This window comes from Hibiscus syriacus, unplaced genomic scaffold, assembly GCF_006381635.1.
Source record: "Hibiscus syriacus cultivar Baekdansim isolate YM2019G1 unplaced genomic scaffold, ASM638163v2 tig00112216_pilon, whole genome shotgun sequence".
Classification (NCBI taxonomy): Eukaryota; Viridiplantae; Streptophyta; class Magnoliopsida; order Malvales; family Malvaceae; genus Hibiscus; species Hibiscus syriacus.
This window is the reverse complement of record NW_024063269.1, coordinates 41480-65374: the sequence shown is the minus strand read 5'-3', so window position 1 is coordinate 65374 and position 23895 is coordinate 41480. Positions and strand designations below refer to the sequence as shown.

Below are 23895 nucleotides of genomic sequence, written 5' to 3'. Positions count from 1 at the left end.
CATGACATTGATCGGATACAAGGCAATTCGATGTTTGCTCCACTGTGATTGTCAAGTCAAAGACTTTGTGATAAGATGAACCCTTTAGATACGTCGAATTAAGGCAAATGAAATTAAAGTTAATAAATTCAAGTAAATGGAAAACTTCGAGGTTTAAATGAATAAAGAGTTTCGGTAAAGATGAACTAAGGAAGTTGAGAAATGCCTATTATAGTCGACTTCACACAAACACTCAAAATTTTTGTTTTTAGATCAATATTTCTGCACTGTCTCTACTAAAGGAGTCTACAAAGCTTGAACAAATAGAAGATTTTAGAGAATGGAAATAGAATTATTCTAAAAGGCCTAGCAATTGAGTATACTAGTTGCATCATTTTTTCCGCATCCAACTAAAATGCCATGTCGTGAAAACCATGCTAGATCATCCTAAACTCTAGTCGAGAGGGTCAGAGACTCACAAGGGTCGTGGAGACCTTCACCTTATTAGTCCCAGAGGTCGGGAAAGGGCTCAATCTGCAAATAGAGATCAGATAGTCGTAGGAGAACATTAGCTTCAGCTTCTTTAATAAGTACTAGAGGATCAGTCGGACTATGCAACCCTTAACCTATAGGCTTTATAGTAAGAGACACTTGAGGGAGTGTCATTGAGCCTCTCAGGCGTGATATGGATGTGGATCATTCGAGCGTCTTATCAAAGACTACCCTGAGTCAGGGAGTGTAGCACCATCGTCTGTTCAGAGATCGACTCAAACTATGTAGAGTAGTAGGGGATCTTTCTAGATAAGTGGTAGTTCAACCACTAGATAGTATAACATTGGTACCGCTATATTTGTAGTCGGTCTTGAGGCTAAGGTTGCCTTCCGTTAGTACACAGTACAAGCTTAGACGGATTATGAAGTCGTTGATATCATCTTAGGTATCTTTACAGTTTTTTGTATGCTTGTTATTGCCTTGGTAAACCCCAAGTCAACTCACTCCTATGATTATCATGTTCTTATTCGAGAGATAGATATACTAGCTGAGGACTTGGAATTCAAGGTTTGAGTTTCAAGTCCCTTAGGACTAAATATGTTATTGGATAAGGTCCATCATAGGTACTCGGTCGAGATTCGAGGATAAACCTTTTTATATGACTTGATGGATTTATCATGTCAGGAGTTTGATATAATTATCGGAATAGATTGGTTATCCAAACATGACGGCGAGTCTGAGGTGTAAAGCTAGAAAACTTAAACTTCTTAAGTCTGATGGAAACAAAATCATGATGGATAGCGAGGAGCTCAGTTGTACCTCAAGGATTGTTTCAGCCTTAAAGGCCAGCAAGTTGTTAAGTGCATATTATAAGGGTTTCTTAGCTCATGTAGTAGATAGTTATGTTTTAAGTCTAGAGCTTAAGGAGATTTGTGGACTGAGATACTTTCCTAATATTTTTCCAGAGGAGTTTTCGGGTTTACCACCCAATAGAAAACTAGAGTTTGGCATCAAGGTTATGTCAGGTTCAGCTCTAGTGTCAACTTCTCCCTACCGCATGGTGCCGATAGAATTAAAGTAACTTAAGGCATAAATGCAAGAACTTCTAGAGCGAGAATTCATCTGACCAAGCATCTCATCGTGGGGAACACTGGTGTTGTTTGTAAAGAAGAAAGATGGGTCAATGAGCGTGCATTGATTATATTCAATTGAACAAGATAAATGTGAAGAATTAATATCCTCTTCTAAGGATCAACAACTTGTTTAACCAGCTTAAGGGAGCTAGGGTTTCTCTAAGATTGACTTGAGTTTGAGTTAATACCAATTAAAGGTTAAGGAGGCCGATATAGCGAAGACTGCACTTAGGACCTAGTATGTCCACTATGAGTTCTTAGTGATACATTTCGGTCACACCATTTCCTAGTCGAATTATGGACTTGATGAATAGGATCTTCCACCAATATCTGGACTAGTTTGTAGTGGTGTTAATCGATAACATCTCGGTATACTCACGTTCAAAGGAAGAGCGTGACTATCACCTCCGTATTGTATTGTAAAAGTTCAGAGAGTGACAGTTGTACACCAACTTTAGTAAATGTGAGTTTTAGCTATCAGATGTATCATTCTTGGATCGTGTGTTGTCCACCACACCACGGGTATATGAGTTGACCCTCAAAAGATTCGAGCCATGTTTGAGTAGGAGTCACCGCAGAATGTGTCCGAGGTGTGTAGCTTTCTAGGGCTCGTTGGATACTACCATCGTTTAGTTAAAGGGTTTGCTATGATTGTCAGCCCGATGACTAAGCTACTACAAAAAAGAGTACCGTTTTTATGGGATGACAAATGCTAGTAGAGTTTCAAGAGATTAAAGGAGATTTTGATTCAAGCATCAGTGTTGACTCAATTGCAGCCAGGTAAGGACTATACGATGTTTAGTGATGCTTCACTGAATGGTTTGGGATGTGTGTTAATACAATAGGGTAAATTAGTCGTGTATGCGTCTTGAAAACTGAAACCATGTGAGCGAAACTACCCCACTCATGACTTGGAACTAGCAATCGTGGTCTTTGCCTTGAAGATTAGGAGACACTACTTCTTCAGAGAGAAGTGTTATATCCTCACCGACCACAAAAGTTAAAGTATTTACTCACACAAAAGAAGTTGAATATGACGTAGTGACGTTGAGTGGAATTGCTTAAAAATTATGAATGTGTGATAAATTACCATCCGGGAAAGGCGAATGTGATGACATACACCTTGAGTCTAAAAACATTGTTTGATCTTTAGGTCTTGTTTGTGAGTTTTAGTTTGACTGTCGATGGTGTTTTACTAGCTAAGTTACAAGTTGAACTCGAGTTGGTTAGGGGGTGAAGGAACTTTAGAGGACTAACAACTGCTTATTATATAAGGTTGAATAGACTCGTTATTGTGAGGAGTTTGGGTTTAAGTTAAAGGATGACGATGTATTGTACTTTCAAAGATGTTTGTGTGTTTCATCGAGCAAAGAGTTATGGACCAAAATCCTTAGTGAGGAGCATTGTAGCCCGTTTTCAATCCATCTAAGAGAAAACAAGATGTATCAAGACCTTCGTCAATATTATTAGTGGTCAGGTATGAAAAAGGAAATAATTGAGTTCAGGTCTAGGTGTTTAGCTTGTCAGCAAGCCAAAGTGGAACACTAGGTTCCATCAAGATTACTTTATCCTATCCAGATCCCGTAATAGAAGTGAGATAGGGTGACCATGGATTTTGTGACTGGGTTATTAATGATACGAAGGAAACACGATGCAATCTGGGTAGTGGTCAACTGATTAGCCAAGTCTTCTCATTTTATATTGCTTCAAATAGATTTCACCCTTTAAAGGTTGGCTAGACTATACATTCAGTAGATAGTGAGATTGTAACACCCCAACCCATATCCGACCCAGATACAAATCCAAGGTGTCACATTGACTTTTCAAACTCTTTAACTCTTTTTAAAATACAATTAAAACATGAAAAGGAACATAAAACTTAATAAATCATAGTTAAAATATATATTAAAGCATCTACACTTTACTTTGTTGGTATATGCCAACAACTTTCTTATGACACTATCACATACAAAATCACATTTATCTAATCTAAAAATCTACAAAGATATGTTGTCCTACCCTTGTTTAGTCTGCTTACATCTCGCATACTCTTGAACCTACGTGTGAAAACACTCACACACTAAGTCATTGACTTAGTGAGGCATTATGAATAATATGAAACAATAAAAAATTTGTATAAATTTATAAAAGAAAGTTTAAAATTACAAACACACAAGTCTTATAACTTATAACATCTCTTATTAAACACTGATAAATTTATACTCATTTCATTCTTCATTATACCTTTCATGTCAATAACAATATAGACTTTTAAACAATGTACACTTTTATAATCATTTTTAAATTTCATATAAAAACTACATATAACTTATACACTTTTCATTTAATATCCATTTGTTTAATCGGCCCAACGTATAATATTGAGAACTCAAGGTATGTGAGTACATTGAGGTTGTACACTAATGTTGTCACCACATCTCACATAATTTGCACCTAAGTGCCACATAGAATTGCACCGAAGTGCCACATAGGTTTGTCCCGAAGGACCACGTAGAAATGTCCCGAATGACCATATAGATTATCCCGAAGGACCGCGTAGAACCCTCGACTCTTAGCATGCCAACTATACCTCTAATTCTCATATATATACCTTGGGCTTAAACTTATAATTATTTTGAGTTTCACTAATTAAAGTGTATCTTATTCACATAGAGTACATTCTCGTAGTTTACTTTCTCGTAGATCACATTTTTCACTGGAACATTTTTCTTCACATCATTTATTTTCTATAAAACATATGCACTTATCACATATTCACATATACTTCACGTAGATCTTTGTCACATAGCATTATCAAATTTTCTTATTTATTCATATTCAAAAATTTACTTAAAGTATTTCATTTCTCATAGCATTCTTCAAAATTTTCCTTTAATCACATAACATATATTCATATTGATTCACGTATTTCATATTATATATCATTATTCCACTTATTCATTTACTTATAGGAATCATACTCATATACAAAATCTTCACATAAACTCATGTCATTTCATTTTATTTAAAAAAAAAATTTAGGTTGGCTCATCACAAGCCTTCCTCCCATCATAAATTATTTAAATAAATAGCACTCACCTTTGCCTTACTTAAGCCCTAAACAACCTCTCTTTCACTCTAGCTTACTAACTATGCACGTCCATTCGTTCAACACTTGCTTCCGATCAAATCTACACATTAATATGACCCATGAATGTCAGAGCTCAATTACACCTACCCAATTAATCTTTACCTAAACAAAATAAAACACTTAATTTAACATTTCAGACTAACTAGTATCGATACTCTGCCTATAGTACCAATACTTCTCTTTTATGGTACAAATACCCACTTTAGTACCACTATCATTTTAGCATTCTAGAAATCCTTTTTCAACTACAGTATCTATATCGTCCTCTTGGTATCGATACCTCTACATCAATACCGATACTAATTCAATTAGTATCGATACTGATCATCAGTTCATACAAAATTCTTTAACTTTAACCTTATAGTATCAGTACTGTTCTTCCAATACCGATACCCTTACCCAAAATTCTTCGGTTTTATTTTGAAAATTTACCCATCTTCACTTAAATCTCCTACTTTATATCCCATTCATGCCTTTAAACTTACTTATACTAACCCCAACTAACTTATATACAATAATCTCCTTTAGACATCTAAATTTATCCATATAACTCTTAAGACTAAAAAACATATCACTTCTTTAAATATGTTCTTAATCCTTTTTGATACTTTTAATCCCTTAATTAAACCCTTGACAAGTCAAATATTCCTTTAGAATTCAAATATTCATCATTTCTTAACGATTCCCTAAAAAACCCATTTTACTAAATCACTATTAATTTATCCATCTCTTAATGTCTACTCATCTTTAAGTTTTATTAAGCTTATATATTACCAAAAGACCTAAAACCAAATAAAAAAATGAAGGAATGAAACAACTTAAATTAACTTACCTTAATCATGGATACATAAGGTGGAAGAAAAGAAGATAAGAGTATCCATAATTCTCCTTTCTTTTTTCCTCATTTCTCGCATGCTTAAATAACCCTATAAATGAATTTTTAATTCATTTCATGATAAAAGACCACTTTTCCCTTCCAACCTTCAATATTTTATAATAATTCATATATACAAATTTTCCAAATTAGTCCTTGAACTTTTCTAATTATCAAAATTAAACCACTAACTTTTAAATCATTACACTTTAGTCACTGACCTAATATTTGGGGTGTTATAGAGATTGCATGGAGTCCCGATGTTAATCATCTCTGATCGAGATCCACGTTTCACATTTAGATTTTGAAAAGCTCTCTAAGAGACATTGGGCACCCGACTACATTTAGTACCACTTTCCATCCACAAACCGAATGGACAATCCGAGCATGTAAATCAGATCTTGGAATATATACTTAGATTTTAAAGTGATAGACCTCGATGGGAGTTGGAGGGATCACCTCTCTTTAGTCAAGTTTACATACAATAAAAGTTACCATTCGAGTAATCAGATGGCTCCATATGAAGCCTAGTATGGAAGGAAGTGTAGGACGCCTTTGTATTGGCTTCAAATCTAATTAGAAAAGTTGAAGTGGAAGTCTGGTTAATTCAGAGTCAACTAAAGGAAGCTTTTGATTCTTGATGATCGTACACAAACTTGAAACGCAAGGACATAAAGTTTGAGGTGGGCGAAAAAGGTTTTTCTAAAGTTGTTACCTTGGAAGAGGGTGTTTAGGTTTAGGTGCAAAGGGAATTTAACTTTGTGCTTCATTGGACCTTATGGGATTCTTTAGAGAGTCAGACTTGCAGCCTACCGACTAGCCTAGACGCCAAAGATTCAACACATTCTTAATGTTTTCCATGTGTCGATGCGTAGGAGATATCGTTTCGACCCTTCCTATGTCCCTTTGTTATTGCAAATAAAATTAAGTTAATATATGACCTATGAAGAAGAGCCGATAAGGATTTTGGATCAAGAGGTCAAAGAATTAATAAATAAATGGATTTTGTTAGTGAAGGTCTTGTGGAGGAACCATGAGACCGAGGAAGCAACTTGGGAGACCGATGAGGTTATGTAACATCAATATCCATATATGTTCTACTTAGGTAAATTTTAAGGATAATTTTCTTCTTAGGAGGGGAGACTTGTAACTCCCCGATTTCTGGGTTAGAAGTTTTGGGTTAACTCGAGAGAGAAATAAATAAACCCATTAATCTTGTGAGAAACTATGTTCAATTATGGAGTAGTTTGGACCGGGTTAAGCCCACTAAGTGTTGGCAAGTGATATCTTTGGAATTAGGATAGATAAGGGAGGGCCAAAAGAGAAATTTACTCCTAAAGAGTTTAAAAGGCTTAAAACATTTATGTTTAGTGAAGTCACCCGGGGAAGAAATATAAAAAAAGGGTTGTGAGTGTTTCTCATTTTCACCCTACTCTTATCTTCTTATCTATTTCAAAGTTTCCCCTTGCTCCATTGGTAAATTGAGAAAAAAAGAAAACTTTATTGTCTTCCATTTCAAGTTTGAAATTCTAGACATAATTTTGGAAATCCCCATGCTCTAAGCTTCATTTTAAGCCCCCAACCTTGAGTTTGGCCATAGTTGGGTTTTAAGAGGGTTTTGGGATTCTAGAGCTATTGGGTGTTCTAAATCCATCACATAGATCTTAGAATCACATTTTGTATTAGCCTTCAAGTAAGTTAGTAATCCATTTGATTGCTTTAGGATAGTGAGAGAAGTGGGGGGAAAGCTTAAGGGTGAAAGGCAAAGAGAAAGAAGTGCTTGGGTGAGCTTGAGGTTATTCTTACAACTCTTATGTGTAAGATAACATGCTCCTAACCTTTCCTTATTTCTTGTAGATTAGCATGTGTAGTTTTGATGCTTGTATGTGTGTATGAGTCCTTTGTGTGCACTTAGGGGTTCAAAACATAAATATGGGAATTTATTGTTATTCATGTGTAAAGTGAAGTCCTTTTATGACCATTAAGTACTAAATAAGCTTTAAAAATCATTTAGGGGTCTTGGGGATAGTTTAGGATTTTTTTGAAAACTTTTAGACGAGTGAAACAGAGTTTTCTAGGTATAGGGTACCAGTACTGTAAGAACAATACCGATATTGTTCGTCGTGGATGGGTAAAATTCAAAGGGTTTGTGAGGAGAGTATTGATACCCCATCATGGAGTATCGATACTTCTCAGGTAGTATCGATACTCGTTGCCTGGTATCGCTACTCATGGACTTGATGAGATCCCAGTAGGCCATTTTGGTATCGGTACTCATGTAAGTATCGATACTCCCATATGAGGGTATCATTACAGAGGCATTTTTAAAACATTGAAGGTAAAATTGGTATCGATACTCAGGTAAATATCGATACCCTGGGAGGTAAAGTATTGATATTCTTGTGAATTTTTGGGCTATAAGTTTAGCTTGAATTGGAATGATTAAAAATGAGTCTTAGGTCGGGGAAAACCTTACAATAGGCTTACAAGTGAAAACTTTAATAATTGTGTGATAACATAAGATCTTTATGAGGCAAGATTCCACAAGACTTTTGCCTTACTTGAAGCTTGGGAAAACATTAAGGACACCCGAGTTAATTATGTACGACGTTGGTATAATTGAGTAGGGGATTATCTGGATATATCAATCCAGTGCTTGGGATCTTTAAATGCTAATTGGATGTTTTGATGATGTTAAGTGACTCGAACACGTCTTGAGTACTTTAAAAGAGTATACTAGCTAAGCAAGGTAACAATGCTATGTGGCTCGGACCTAGCCTGAGGCATAGGGAGATGTTGATGCTTACTTTTTTTGTGTTGATTGTGTATGCAAATGTTCATAACCATACTAGTACCAAGCTTACATGTTGGATGCATGTAGTATAGTAGGGATATTTGTGTGGCATTGAGCTTGTTAACTCAGTGAATGGAATGTGTTTCCATATGCAGGTTCTTAGGTGTCAGTCAAGGAGCTCATCACTAGATTCAGGACTTCTAGACTCGATCTTTCATCAAAGTATGTCTCGAGTATTGTAAAGGGCATGTATTGTTGGTACTATTTTATACTTAAGTATTTTTGGTACTATTGTTGGGAGCTCCCCCATATCTAAATACTTATATTTTATAGTTGTATTATATTTTGGTATCTTTATCTTGATCAGATGTTATTTTGGTTAAATTTAAAAAAATTGATTATCCACTTAAGTGGTTATGTATAACATTCTAATCCTTTAGATTTTGGGTCGTATTGGATTAGGGTGTTACGTTTAGTGGTATCATAGCGCCAGGTTCAGTCTGTCATAGGACATGCGGGTTAGAGTCGTTAGGTGTCAATGGCGTACATGCCTATAGAGTGTCAAGCGTACTTAAATGTCTAGAAATGGTGATGATGACTTCTCTCTTTAAAAACTCGTAGGCTATGACAGATGATCTCGTGTGATATTCAAGCTCTTGTTAAACATCTAAACTTATCTTTATATGTTTTCAAAGAATGATACATCCTTTGATTTCGTTATTGTGTTCCTATGAATCTTAGAGTTCTTTGATTCATACACACGATATCGATATGTCTTGCTATAATCTACATAGTAAATTTAATCCACATTTGCAATTTTGTTTTCATTTCCTTCTATAATGAAATCAATATCACATTTTTAAGTAATTGTAGAAAGATTTTCTACATTTCCATAAATTATATAGTGTCTTGTCCTTTTTTTGGAGAACCTTATTTAAAAGGTAACTAGCTGAAAAACATCTTCTCCTACATGTTCTGTGATAACCCAGAACTTCACAACATTGCGTTCATCATTTCCTTTTAAGATTTTATTCTTTCGTTTTCTACTCAATTTAATTCAGGAGGGTGTCACTTCATCTATAATTTATTCACCACCACAATCACTTATTACCATCTTAATATTTTTATTAAGTTGGTTTTCAACTTTCAGCTTATAGAGAATAAATTTCTCTATAGCTTTACTTTTGCTCTTTAGCAAATATATAACAATACTTTTGCTATCACCAATAAGGGTAATAAAATATATTTTTTTGTTTGTAAAAGTATATTAAATAAACTCATTAAAACGACAGAAATTAAATTCCCAAAGTAAATTTACTTTCAAGATCTCACTTTACAAATATATCAAGATTTTCAAAAAAAAAAATATTTGACGATTTATTTCTTTCTTACAAAATAGAATCTCAAGAAAATAGTTTATTTTCCTTTTTTTAAGTATAATAATACTTAATTTCCAAGAAAAATAAATTCAACGATTTATTTTCTTTTAAAACATAGGGAAATAAATCTAACGATTTATTTCCTTTTACAACTAAGAATCATATAAGATTATCAAGGAAATAAATTGAACGAGTTATTTTATTTTATAAAATAGGAAAACAAAATCCAATGGTTTATTTTTCTTTTACGAAATAGAAAAATAAATCCAATGATTTATTTTTCTTGTACAAACTAGAATTATGTAAGATTCTTAGAAAAATAAATTTAATAATTTATTTTCTTTTACAAAATAGAAAAATAAATTCAACGAATTATTTCCTTTTACAAAACAAAAAAAAATAAAATCTAACAATTTATTTCCTTTTACAAAACAGAATCATATAAGATTCTTATGAAAATAAATTCAATGATTTATTTTCTTTTACTAAATAGGAAAATACATCCAACAATTTATTTCATTTTATAAAACAGGAAAATAAATTCACTGATTTATTTCCTTTTAAAAACTTGAATCATTTAAGATTTCTAAGAAAATAAATTCAATAATTTATCTCTTTATTCAAGATTCTTAAGTAAATAAATCCAAATATTTATTTTACGTACAAAGTTAGAATCATTTAAGATTCTCAAGAAAATAAGCTCAACTACTTAGTTTACTTATAAAGTTAGAATCATTTAATATTCTCAAGAAAATAAATTAAACGATTTATTTTTCTTATGAAGTTAGAATCTACGCAAGATTCTAATGATGAAATAAATCCAATGATTTATTTCTCTCTCATTTTTTAAGTTTATATATTCTATTAAATGACGGGTTTAATAGCACTAAAACCCAAAACATATTTTATTTTTGCAATCCAACAATCGAAATGAACAAATCCTTTAATTATAATTTTTGCAATCCAATAATCTAAATGAACTAATCCTTTGATTTTTAATTTCTGCAACCAAGTAATCAAAATGAACTAATCCTTTGATTTTATTTTTGGCAACCCAATAATTAAAAACCTTGAATTAAACTCTGCATCCGTTTGTATCTACAAAATTTCTCAAAAGAAATTATTAGTAAGATAATAAAAATTATAGTGTTTCCAAAATACAATCAATAATTAATATAACATTTGATAATAATTATAAATACCAAAAATATTCTTTATTCATGTCATATTTAATATTTCATATGAAAAGGCAAAAAATGATATGGTAATAATACCATAGCAACAATATCATGATTAATGGTTACATGCATTTTTGTATGTCAAATTTTATCACAATGATATTACCAAATAATACCACAACATAAAAAAGAATCATATCAATTCTTTAATTGCCCCACTACAACAACCACCTATGGAAAACAATTCTAAGCAAAGAATCACATTTATTCTTTATTCTCAATTTTGTTTCAGAATAATTTTGTTATCAAATAAAATCAATATTTTGAAACAAAATAAGTAACCAATGTTACTTTAACGACAATTTCTATTAAATAGATTTGTCCACTTTAAGAAAACTCGTTAAACCAGTAGGATAAATCCCAAAAATGAATCTATTTGCTTTCTTGATTTCTCCACGATTTTTGAATCATCTTAGATTTTTCCAAAAAAAGGTAGACGATAGAATTTGTGTTAAGATTTTTAGAAGTATAACAATCCGAGATGAAAAGAAAACAAAAATAAAATATTTCATTAATAATCGAAAAGAACGGTATAGAAATAAATACACGTTTTGATGGAACAACTGATTAGAAACGAGTTGAGGCATGCTGCTACATGGTTTGCTTAAGACATATTTTCGACCACTCCATGGTACTTGAGATCATTGGTTGTCTATCTCCCAAGATACAACAACCAGATGATCAACTACAATTGCACTATTACAGAGATCACGAATTATTCCTTGTCTTCATCTATCAATTAAAAAAAACTAGATGAGAGAAAAAACTTTGAATAATTTTTTAGTTGTTTTGAATTGTGATTAACCTAGTAAGTTTACATGGTATTTCTAGAGATTTCACATTATGAACAATTGGATACTTTTTACCTAATGAAGAATTAACCAAAATTATTGTTTTGGTTAAAGGAACCATTTCTGCCACTGCTCGTAGGTGTGAAGGATTTGGCGAAAATTGTCGGATATGGAGAATCAACATTGTGGATCTAGGCAATGTTCGAGATTTTATTATGTTGTAGGAGAGCCAATCAATTAAAGCTTCCACTAAACCAGTGTGGACAATGGGTTTTTTTTTTTTTTTTGCCATAATATGGTCTATTTGGTGTTGTCGGAGCTTTGTTCAACAACAAAAGTTTCAGCGATAATTGCATTTTTTGAACTGGCTATATTGAGGTTGGGTTCCTCAACGCTGTCAATGTGCCTAGATAAGTAAGATTTTGAGGCTTTGGGGTTCAAGGGGCACTGTACAAGTCTGTCCGGTTTTTGTGCTTTTTGAGCTTGGCTACTGCTGTTTATGGTCTGCTTTTGGAGGAGCATGTTGGTGCCTAATGTCGTAGTATTGATTGGAAGTTTGGTTCCCTGGCTTGATGTCCAACCAATGTGCTGGTTCAGTTGTACCTTCTCTGCCTAAGTCTAGATTCGGGCTTTACGAGAAGGGCTTGGATGTTTATCTATCTTCTTTCTTATAGTTGGCGTATTGTTCTACAAATTATATCTCTGATTTTATTAGGTGGTGCACGTTGAGCTGAAGGGTTGCGTTATGATAGAAGGTCTGTTGTGAAGTTTTATTGAATGAAGTTTTTATGGGAATGATGAACCAGCGTGGTTGTGGTGTCAGTTTGTGATTTTTGGTCATTTGTTGATCTTATCAGTTCCAGGGTTCTGTGTAACAGACATTCTTATTTTGGAGTATTTGTATCTTTGTGCGAGTTTTGATTAGCCGAGTGCAGGCTTGTTGGTGCGTTCTTTGGTGGAGCTGAATGAAGGGTTAATGTTGATAATTATGAGTAATGGCAGCAGCCTTCATAGTTTCTGTTTCTATCACCAGGGAGCTTTACTTTTCCCCTTTGGTGGATTTATTTTGGTTCTATGGTGTGTTAGATTGTTTGTCATTGATAATGACTAATCTGACAATCCTCTCACTGATACTCACTGATACTTACATGGCGTACTATTTTTCTTCCACTTAAGTTTAGAGATATTTTTAACGAGGCTCATATCTTATCTCGTTTTGTACGTTTTCCTTGATATAGAACAAACTCCCCTTCTAGAAAAAACACTAAAAATGAGAATAAAGAAGGATTAAAATCTGTAGGCATTATTAATACATTGCAGACGGAATTCTAGAGTATTTGAGGGTTTGAAGTTTGTCTAGTTCATGGGCATCGAATTATTACAAGTCCAAAACTTATGTTGCGGCAACATTACTAGAATATGTTGAATCTCACATGAGTAGGGGTGTTTATCAAACGAGTTAATCGTGAGTTGAGTAATGATCGATTTGTACTTGTTAAAGATTTTGTTACTTTATTTAATTTGTTAATTTTTTATTCAAACGCGAATTTAAATCAAGTTAATATGAAAGTTTTAACTCATTAAACACCCCTTACACGAGTCTATTCTTTCTTGTCTGTGCCATTCATCGATTGCGAGAGAGGTGTTGGGTGATTAAATTATTTGAATATCCCGTGAATGTAACATGATTGAGGACACATTTACCAAAATGGCTAGATCATATACTTCTCATGTTTTATTCTTTGATTCATCACCTTCCATCCTTCTTAACCTACTTGATCGAGATGTTTCTAAAATTCTTAGATTATAAATATATTATAGGATATTACTTTGTTGAATCTCATATCTATTAAAAGTTACAAAATAATTCTCAATTATAAGATGTTATTTTGTTGAATATCTCGATTATTAAAAGCTATAAAATTGTCATATGACTATTCATATGTTCCACTTTTTCACGAAAAATTTGATGACCATTTGAGTTGAACATTAACATGTTGACTGAGATATGATAAAATCATGTTTTAATGATATCTACTAGCATCACCGTTCCTTTCAAGCATTAACTCGGCGACATAATGTTTCAAGCATTGATTCGATGACATAATGTATACAAAGAGTCTATCCATAAAATGCAACTCACAGGATTTTGATATCGCATTTTATTATATCTCAATCAACAACTTAATGTCCAACTCAGATGACCGCCAATTTTTTAACGAAAAAAGATTAGTTTGAAACATATGGATACTCGAGTGACAATTTTATAACTTTCAATAGTCATGAGACTCAATAAAGCAGCTTCTTATAATCATAAGACCATTTCTTATAACTTACAATAATCAAGAAACTCAACAAAATCTCATGCCCTTGGAACTTCAAATGCCTCGAATGTGTGGCCTTAGTCGCTCCTTCAAGGAATGCGGCTAAGTTAGTTTGTAAACAATCCAAGCAGAGATGCTTAGATTAGCAACGGAAGAAAAAGAACTTTGAAAGAGAAAGCAAGCAGAAGAACAAGACAATAGAATTTGAGAGAATGCTTTGTGATTTCTCAAAATGAAGAAGTGAGTGCAAATGAGGAGAAGATGCCTCAATTTATAGTAGAGGCTCTCCTCAATGAACAGATAAGATCTAAGTACATCGACGAACGAGATCGAATACTATCCCTCAATCTAAGGAATCATAATTACAAGATCTCTCTAACTAAGCAAACTATACAATGCCCTTTATAACTTGCCTTAGAAAGAAGATTACAAAGATTATGGAAATAATCAAGATGATCATGCATTAACCAAGTGATTCTCTTGCCATAATTGTGCAAGGATCTTCATCTCCATGAAATGGGCCAATTTGTAAGGATCTAACAAGGCCCAAAACGCCACCTAGGTTGTTATGGGTTCCTTCTTGCATTGTGACCTCGATCATGGGCTCGCGGTACATGAGATCCTCCCCCACCGGGTCTAGTGATGCCCTTATCACTCATCTGGAATGAAACTAGTATATCTCGGATATGAATTGCCAAAGTCCCCTGGCATGCTCCTAACTCCCTTCAATCTCGGGAAGTCCCTTCCACAAAACAAAGTACTCATGCCTCTAGCAGTGTCGTGGTCGTCAAATGAATCTTTCAGCCTAGATGTATACGACCTCCTTATCATAGGAGACTTTCACTTTGAATAGTGTTCGGTGTGACTTGCCTTGATCGGGATCCTCCTCATCATGTTGGTATAGTTTGAGCAAACTAACATGGAACACCGGATGAGCTCGGATATTCGAAGGTAACTCCAATCTGTAGGCCATGATGCCTACCCTCTTCACAACTTTGAATTAACCCTTGTATCTTCGTATAAGCCCTTTGTGCACCATCGGGTTGTGCAAGATTGTAGTCAATTTGGCAAGGACAGATCACTAAATTGGAAATGCAAGTCTCTCATCTTTCGATCTACCCACTTCTTGGTCTGCTTACTTGCCTTGTGTAAACAGGCTCAAGAAAAGTCATGATACTCTTGCCACTCCTTGGAAAAACCCATATGCTACTGGACTTGACCCTTCATACTTGGTAGCAACCGTGTTAGGTGTCAACAGTTGCTACCTGGTCACAATCTTGAACGGACATTGGTTCGTCGCCTCAGTCTGCTACAAGTTATAGGAAAACTGAACCACATCCAACAATTTTTGCTTGTCACGTTGGGTGGCACTCACATAGTGCCTCAAATAAATCTCCAACAAAACATTTACTCTCTTGGTTTGCCCATCGATTTTTGGATGCACTGCAATAGAAAAGTTCAAGCTTGATCCCATCAACTTGAACAACTCGATCTAGAACTGCCTATTGAACCGCGTGTCCCGGTCACTAATGATGGTTTTGGCACTCCCTAAAACTTTACCATGTACTTGAGGAATATTCAAGACGCATCATCGGCTGGGCACACCTTGAACGCCAGAATAAACGTCACATACTTTGAAAACCTATCAACCACAACCATGATACTCGAAAGTCCATCAGTGAGTGGCAAACAAACTATAAAATCCATTGATATACTCTCTCATGGGCGTTCGGGAATGGGCAAAGGTTGCAACAATCATGTTGGTCTCTTCATATTGATCTTATCTTGTTGGCACACAACACAAGATCTCAGATAGGCTTGCACAACTTTCTCCATGTACGAAAAATAATATTGTTTTGCAAGTAGTGCCAAAGTTCGATCAATTCATGGATGTCCCGCCCACTTGTAATCATGACATTCCTTCATGAGCTCCTTGCGCAACTTCCGATACTGAGGCACGTAAAGATAATACCCTTGAGCGTATAACAAATCCCCCTTGATCCAGAACTTTCTGGTTTTCCCTTCATTGGCACCTTCCATCAAATTCCTAGCCCTCCTAGATCATTTCGAGCAAAGGACCCTCCACAATCTCAATGGCATACCACTGGCTTAAGCCATCCGCAACACAATTCACCTTTTCTGGCTTGTGCTCAATGGAAACGTCAAACTCGACAATGAATTCTTACCATCGAGCCTGCTTAGGAGAAAGCTTCTTTTGGGTGGGAAACTAACTGTTTTCCATATTGTCGGTATAGACAAAAAACCTGGAACTAAGCAAATAGTATCACTAAGTGTGCAAACAGTGCTCCACCGCGATTAACTCCTTCTCATGAACCGAGTACCTCATCTTGGTCTTATTGAGCTTTCGACTTTCATATGCAATCGGATGTCTCTCTTGCCTAAAGATCCCACCAATGGAAACGTCGGATGCATCAGTGAAAACAACAAATAACTTTGTTTAATCTGGAAACACCAACACCGGCTCACCCATCATGACCTTTTTGATCTTCTCGAAAGCCTTTTTGCACTTTGAACACCATTCCCACACCTTATCCTTCTTGAGCAACTCGGTCAAAGGTGTGGTCATCTTGGAATAGCACTTCACAAACCTTCGATAATAGTTGGCTATTCCCAAGAATGTTCTCAACTTTGACACCTTAGTGGACGGCTTCCACATCAATGGCCCGAACCTTGTCCCCATCCATACAGAGCTTGCCTCCTCCGACAACATGACCAAGGAATGAATAAGACCTCATTTTGGGAAAATGAGCACTTCTCCTCCTTGACATAGAGCCCATTCTCATGTAAGACTTGTAAAACCTTCCTCAAATGCTCAACATGTTCCTCGAGAGTCTTTCTATACACCATGATGTTATTAAGGTAAACTACAACAAATTGATCAAGAAAGGGTTGTAGTACCTTATTCATCAATGTGCAAAACGTAGTGGGGGTATTTGTGAGGCCAAAGGGAATCACAACAAACTTGTATGAACCATAGCGTGTCACACAAGTTTTCTTCAGTTCATCACCCTCGACTATCATGACTTGGTAATATCCATACCGTAAATCTAACTTGGTAAAACACCTTGCACTACCAAGTTGATCGAAAAAGTCTGCTATCAATGGGAACGTGTACTTGTTCTTCACAATGAGCTTATTCAAAGCCCGATAATTGATGTACATCCTACGGGATTCATCATGCTTTTTTTAGAACAACACCGGTGCACCAAAGGATGCCTTAGACGATCGGACATACCCTACATCCAAGAGCTCTTTTAACTATTTGGGAAACTCCTCTAACTTAGGTGGAGCCATTCGTTAAGGTACTTTAGCGGGCGGCTCCACATCTGACACAAGCTCAATCTTGTGATTCACCTCCCTCTTAGGTGGCAAGCGTTTTGGCAACTCTATTGGCATAACATCCATAAACTTTGCCAATACTTGTCCCACTTCATTCAGGACTTTCTCGGTCATTATGGGCTCATCTCCCACCAACATCGCCAAGTATGTGGGTTTCTCCCTGCACACCCCTTTGAGAACTAAATCACGAAAAACATCTTTTCCCCAACTCTAGCCTCTCGGTTCACATGAACAATGCTTTTGTTGTTCGGGTCAAGAATGCACAAACAATTTACACATGGTGCCACGAATGCACTAATACAGTCAAGAAAACTAATCCCAAGCACAAATTCAAAGTCATTGAGTGTGATTACCTTAATACTTTCTTTACTGGTCCAACCCCCAATGTCGAGCTCTACTCATTTTGTTATCCCCACAATCAGAGCTTCCTTGAAATTGACAGTCTTAATAAATCCACTTGTCTTCTCCACTAGAAGGTCAAGTCTTTAACAACCTGTTTAGGCATGAACAAATCTGAGGCACCTGTATCAACTAATGCACTTATCTTATAGCTGGCCACGGTGATGTCCACGAACATCAACCCCTTCTTTCTACAACCCTTCTTGACTTCCATGGAACTTAGAATGGAGTCAAGCTTCAAGGTCTCCTTCTCTTCCCCCATCATACTCCTTGATGGAAGCAACCATCACACGTTGAGGGCAATCCCTCTTTATGTGATTTCCTCCACAATTGAAGCATGCCAAGTCATCTAACTTGTTACCCTTCTTACCTTGGTTGTTTGATCTCCCATTACTTCCTGATGGCTTGTTGGATCATCCCTTAGCCTTTCTCTTCCCCACCATTGCCCTTGTATTTTGGCTTTGGTTTTGTAAGAGTCGGTCTTCTTAACTTCAAACAGGGCCAAAGATAGCCACATCTATAGCCTCAAATAGTTCATTCACACCTCTTCGTTGGATCTCAAACTTCACCCACTGTTGTAGCCCATCAATGAAAGCAAAATAGCCCTCCAAATCTCCCAAGTCTGGAATCTGCAACTGAATCTTAGTGAAGTTCTTTATGTACTCCAAGAGAGAATGACCATGCTTTAACTGCTTCAACTTTGCTTGACCTCGAGATGACCATTCCTTGGGTAGAAATGCTCTTTGAGTTCTCCTATGAATTCTTCCCATGTCCCGACCAGAAGAGACTTATCTGTCACCTCGGAACACTTACGTCGCCACCATAAATTAGCAAGATCAGTAAGATAATTGGAAACAATATTTACCTTGGTGGTCTCATCCTCAATGACACTACCTTGGAAGAATTGCTCTATGCTCTAGACAAAATTGTCAAAATTCTGGGCAACTCGACTTCTATTGAACATATTCGGCTTAGGGACGTCGATCCTAGGCCTAAATGCTTCCCCTAGTGCCCCATTATACACGACAACCTTGTAGACCAACAACTCACTCTTGACCTCCTTCAACTCCTTCATCAGCTCCACCCTCATCATATGATACAAGTTTTCCAGTCCACTGATCTGCTCGTCCAACTCCTTGGACAAATAAATGATCTGCTCCTGGAAACCCTTGACCCCTCCTCGAGTTCCAGCACACCTGGCGAGTTCAGTTGAATCATGGGTCTCTTTAATCTTGTTGTATAGGTCTTCAAGCCTACCAACCTTTTTTTAACGGATGCCACCATATGCTTCGAACTAGCTCATTTTTTCACCACAACTGTACAGATCTCAACACCGTCAGTAACAACTAGGACCTCGTATTGGTTTTGTGATGTTATATCGTCGAAAAACATGGGCTTTAATACCACTTATCATGCCCTTGAAACTTCAAATGCCTCGAACACGCGACCTTAGTCGCTCCTTCAAGGAATGCGGCTAAGTCGGCCTAAAAACAATCCAAGCAGAGATGCTTAGATTAGCAACAGAAGCAAAAGAACTTTGAAAGAGAAAGCAAGCACAATAACAAGACAATAGAATTTGAGAGAATGCTCTGTGATTTCTCGAAATGAAAAAATGAGTACAAATGAGGAGGAGATGCCTCAATTTATAGTAGAGGCTCTCATCAATGAACAACTAAGATCTAAGTACATCGACGAACAAGATCGAAAAAATCCCCCAATCTAAGGAATCATAATTACAAGATCTCTCTAACTAAAGAAACTATACAATGCCCTTAATAACTTGCCTTAAAAAGAATATTATAAAGATTATAGAGGGAATCAAGGTGATCACGCATTAACCAACTAATTAACTTGTCATAAATGTGCAAGGCTCTTCATCTCAACGAAATGGGCCAGTCTGGAAGGATCTGGCAAGTCCCAAAATGCCACCTAGGTTGTCATGGGCTCATTCTTGCATTATGATCTCAGTCATGAGTTCGCGGTATGTGACAAAAACATCATTTAATTGAGAACCCATTTTTGTATTTTATCCCAAAAATTATTAATGAAACAATAAAATTTATAATTATTTTTTCTATTTTAAATCTTAATTATTAGATTAACAAATTTTATATCCACATTCATTTCTATATTTCGTGCTAAACAAGACTTTATTATTACATTTATGTCCTCGTAATTTTTGAGCTTCAGACCATTAGGCCCCGTTTGGTTCACAGTATATTTCATTCCTGGAAGGAATGTTGTTTTCCCGGATGAATATACCCATGTTTGGATGGGCTATATTACCAAGTTCCCGTAAAAAATTAATACCAACAGTGATTTTTTTACTGCTTTCCCGGGAATGTCTATCCCCCATCTCCCTTAGGTATTTGCTTATTCACGTCCCCGTTATCTAAAATAGCCTTTTTCCCTCACTTCGTTCTACTGAAATCTTCTTCTTCTTCTTCGATTTGGCTTAGATATTTGCTTCCGGCGTTTATATTTCAGTTTTTATTTTCAACATATTTCTTGGTTATGGGTTTGTGTTCTCAAAATTAAAATCCCTAAACCGTAAAACATTTATTCATTCCTCACGCTCCACCGCTCTGGCCTCCAGCTGTGCGCTCTCAGTTTGCAGTCGTCAACGGTTGCCGGGTCATCGTAGCGGAATGAAGACATGAAGAAGAGTTTAGCTATGTAAGAAAACCAAGCTCGTCTACAAAGGTATATTTTTTTCAATTTGTTCTTTTAATCAAAATCATTATAGGCAAATTTAATCGTGAACATAGTTTCTTCCTTTGTTAGAAATTGTTTGTCGGTGACTACCATTGACTAATAAGGTTCCCACAGCTGTGTTGTTTTTACTACATTTGATTCTTCCCAAACAATATCCATTCCATCATTGTCATGTCTCGTTTCAATGTATCTGATATCATTTTTTTAGAAAAAAAACTAAATATTTCAAGTTGTTAGAGTTTATGATCCGAATTTTGTAACAATTCCGCAACTGACAACAAATTACATGTATGCATCAAACATTAACGTTAGTTTTTCAAAAGACAGTAAGATGAACAAAATTCAAAGAATCCAATTGCCAAAGCTAACCTATCCAAAAGACAGATAAAATGATTCTAAAACACAGTGATTAAAGCTTAACCAACTCTGATTAAACTATAAAATGTCGACCGGTGCATGCTAGAATAGAAGGTGTCGTTCACTGGTCAGGGGTCATTAGGTTGAAACATAGGTGTTCTGTAAGGAATCCAGAGCAAGAATAAATGACAAAAGAGATGTCATTGTTTTGTTTTAATGGAAGGGATTTGATGTGTTATCCAGAAATGGTTGAGCATTTACTTTTCCTTCTTTTGGTTTGTTTAAGCGGTCCTTCAGGAAAAGGTGTGGGAGTTGTTCCTGGAATTTGACAAGCTTGATTATTATTATGAGTGTAAACCATTCGAGTTAAGCTTAAATTAGGCTCCTTTTGCAACTCAAGCTTAAGCATTAATCAACAACAATTAAAACATGAACAACTTGTCGGTATACATATCTATGTACCTTTATTCCCTGCAAAAGGAAAAGGTTGTTTTTCTGTAATTTGTTCTTAGTAAATTCATTTTTGTTGTGCTCTGCAAGTCTGCCATTTTTTCTTTTAATGCAATTGATGGTTTGGTAATTGGAATTGATGAAATTCTTAAAAGACACATCTCTTGTGATTTCACTTGAAGTGATACAGTAATTTGGTGATTGCTTTTAGTACTGCGAATAAATGAAACGTACTGGAGTTTCAGTTACAAAGCATATTTTTATGGCACAAATAAATGCATATGCAACTTGTGGGCAAATTGAGAAGGCAAAACAGGTACGTATGCATTTAGCACTTAGTAGCTATAGAAGTCATATACTTCTCATATGTTAAATAAGCATGTCAAACTAATGAATGTAACTCACGTACATAAAAAAATCCTTAGTGAGTACCTAATTATATGGAACATATTTCAAGTACAATTTATGCATTAAACCCATTTTGATGTCTCTTATGGTCTTAAAGGATCTATTTTATATTTTAGGTAGTCCTGGACAAAATGATACATGTTTGCAGCATAAATGAAATCAAGAGTGTGCTCGTGTCAGCTCTTGCGTTGAATGGGATGATGTCTAATGCATTAAACCTTTACAAGGAAATCAAGCAAAATGGGGGGACTTTGGAACCTAAAGCTGCTATCGCTCTCATTGTAAGTTTACGACAGAACCTTTGTTTTCTTTTTTCCTATAACTACAATAATCTTAATTATCATCTTTACTATCTCTTGGGAGCATTTTACATCCGAGGGAGAGTTGAGTATATTACTTCAAGTACTGGAGGAAATACAGGATCCAGACTATTGGGTTGATGGATATTGCAGACTAGTCTTACATTGTGTTAGAAATAAGCACTTAAGGTTGGATAACACAATAATTTACATTTTCTGGGGAATTTATCTACTTTACCTAGTTTTCTCATTGATCAAACTCTTTATATAGTAATCTTTTATCTTCATTTTGTTAATTGATTGTTTGATCTTAGATCGGCTATTGATTTGCTCAAGCAGCTTAATGATAAGCTTCATACAGATGATTTGGCTATGAAAGTTGTTTTCGACGAGGTTTTTTCCTATTCTCTTTCTTGATTTTGTGTATACATCTTGCTTGTAATGCCCTTACCCATCTTAGTATGGTTGAAACTCGAAAAATAAGCTTTAACTCTTGGTAGTTGCACTCAGTCATCAGAAGACAACAAGGGGGCTTTCTATCTCCAAATGTATGCGAGTTTTTACAAATGCTGGTTGGCAAATATTTTATGCCTTTTGCTTTTCTGCACCTCTCATTAATATGTTATCTCGTGTGTTTATCTGAATGCATTTGCCTTACATGGGTCCATCTCTTGATTGAATAGATATTCTGTGTAATTACTGAGAAACAACCTAATGATTTAAGGTTTGCCTTGGCTTTGTTTCAAGCCATAAAGGATGAATTTGGCCTTAACTCTTCTCGTAAAAGTCTCGACTTTCTCCTTACTTCTTGCGTAAACGCAAAAGATTTACAGAACTCTCTTTTAATTTGGAGTGAATATCAGGTAGCTAGCCTTCGTTTCAATGTTTTAACATTCTTAAGGTTAGTAATCCTCCATCAGTCTTCTTTTCTCGGCTTTGTTGCTTTGTTTTTAAAGTCTATGTCTAACCATTTCATCAACCAGTCGTCTCCTTGGATGGATTGAATTGTTGTGTTCTCTTGTATGATGTATCAAGCCCTTTTGGCTTCAGGAGATCCCAAGTCTGCGAAGAGTTTGCTAACTAAGATTCCGATGGACGACTCGCACGTTCGATGCATTATCAAGGCATGCCAAGAGACTTATGTTCAGCCATCGAGCTTGACAAAGACAAAAAAAGCAGAATGTGAAGAATAAAACATGAAAAATACAATCATCCATGAAATAGTTAAGATGAAGGAAAGCTAGAGGAATCTACGTGTCTTGATTAAGATGTGTAAATGACATTGATCAAGGGCATTGCACCCTAACGAAATCCTTAATTAATGTTGTGGACATGGATGATCATTTATGAAAGTTTTAGCAACAAATTAAAGCATTGAAATTTAACTTGTCAAATTTGAATCCAAACATGAAAATGATTCGAACAAATATACTTATTTGTTATATCAAAATGTTTTTAACAATATTATCGATGAATTTTTATATAAATAATTTTTATTTAAATATTTAGAATTTCACTTGTTAAAAAATATAGAACAATGATAATTTGGTAAAATACACATTCTAATAATATTTTATTCCTTCAACCAAACACTGTAATCTTACATTCCTACCAAACAAATCAAACACAGTAATGTAATATTCCCAGTAATCATATTCCTTGATAATCTTTTATTTTCGCAAATAATCTCATATTCCGTGAATTAAACGTTAACGTGGACGACAAAGTGTCGTTTGTCCCCTTCCTTTTCTA

At 35.3% G+C, this 23895-nt stretch overlaps 1 protein-coding gene across 1 annotated transcript; it reads left to right on the top strand.

Moving 5' to 3' along the window:
• Positions 1-22350: 22350 nt before the first annotated feature.
• Positions 22351-23336, top strand: LOC120175833 (pentatricopeptide repeat-containing protein At4g04790, mitochondrial-like). The gene is made up of 3 exons (XM_039182390.1): positions 22351-22536; positions 22827-23044; positions 23168-23336. The coding sequence occupies exons 1-3, from the start codon at positions 22516-22518 to the stop codon at positions 23334-23336; spliced, it is 408 nt and encodes a 135-aa protein (XP_039038321.1). The 5' UTR covers positions 22351-22515.
• Positions 23337-23895: the final 559 nt, after the last annotated feature.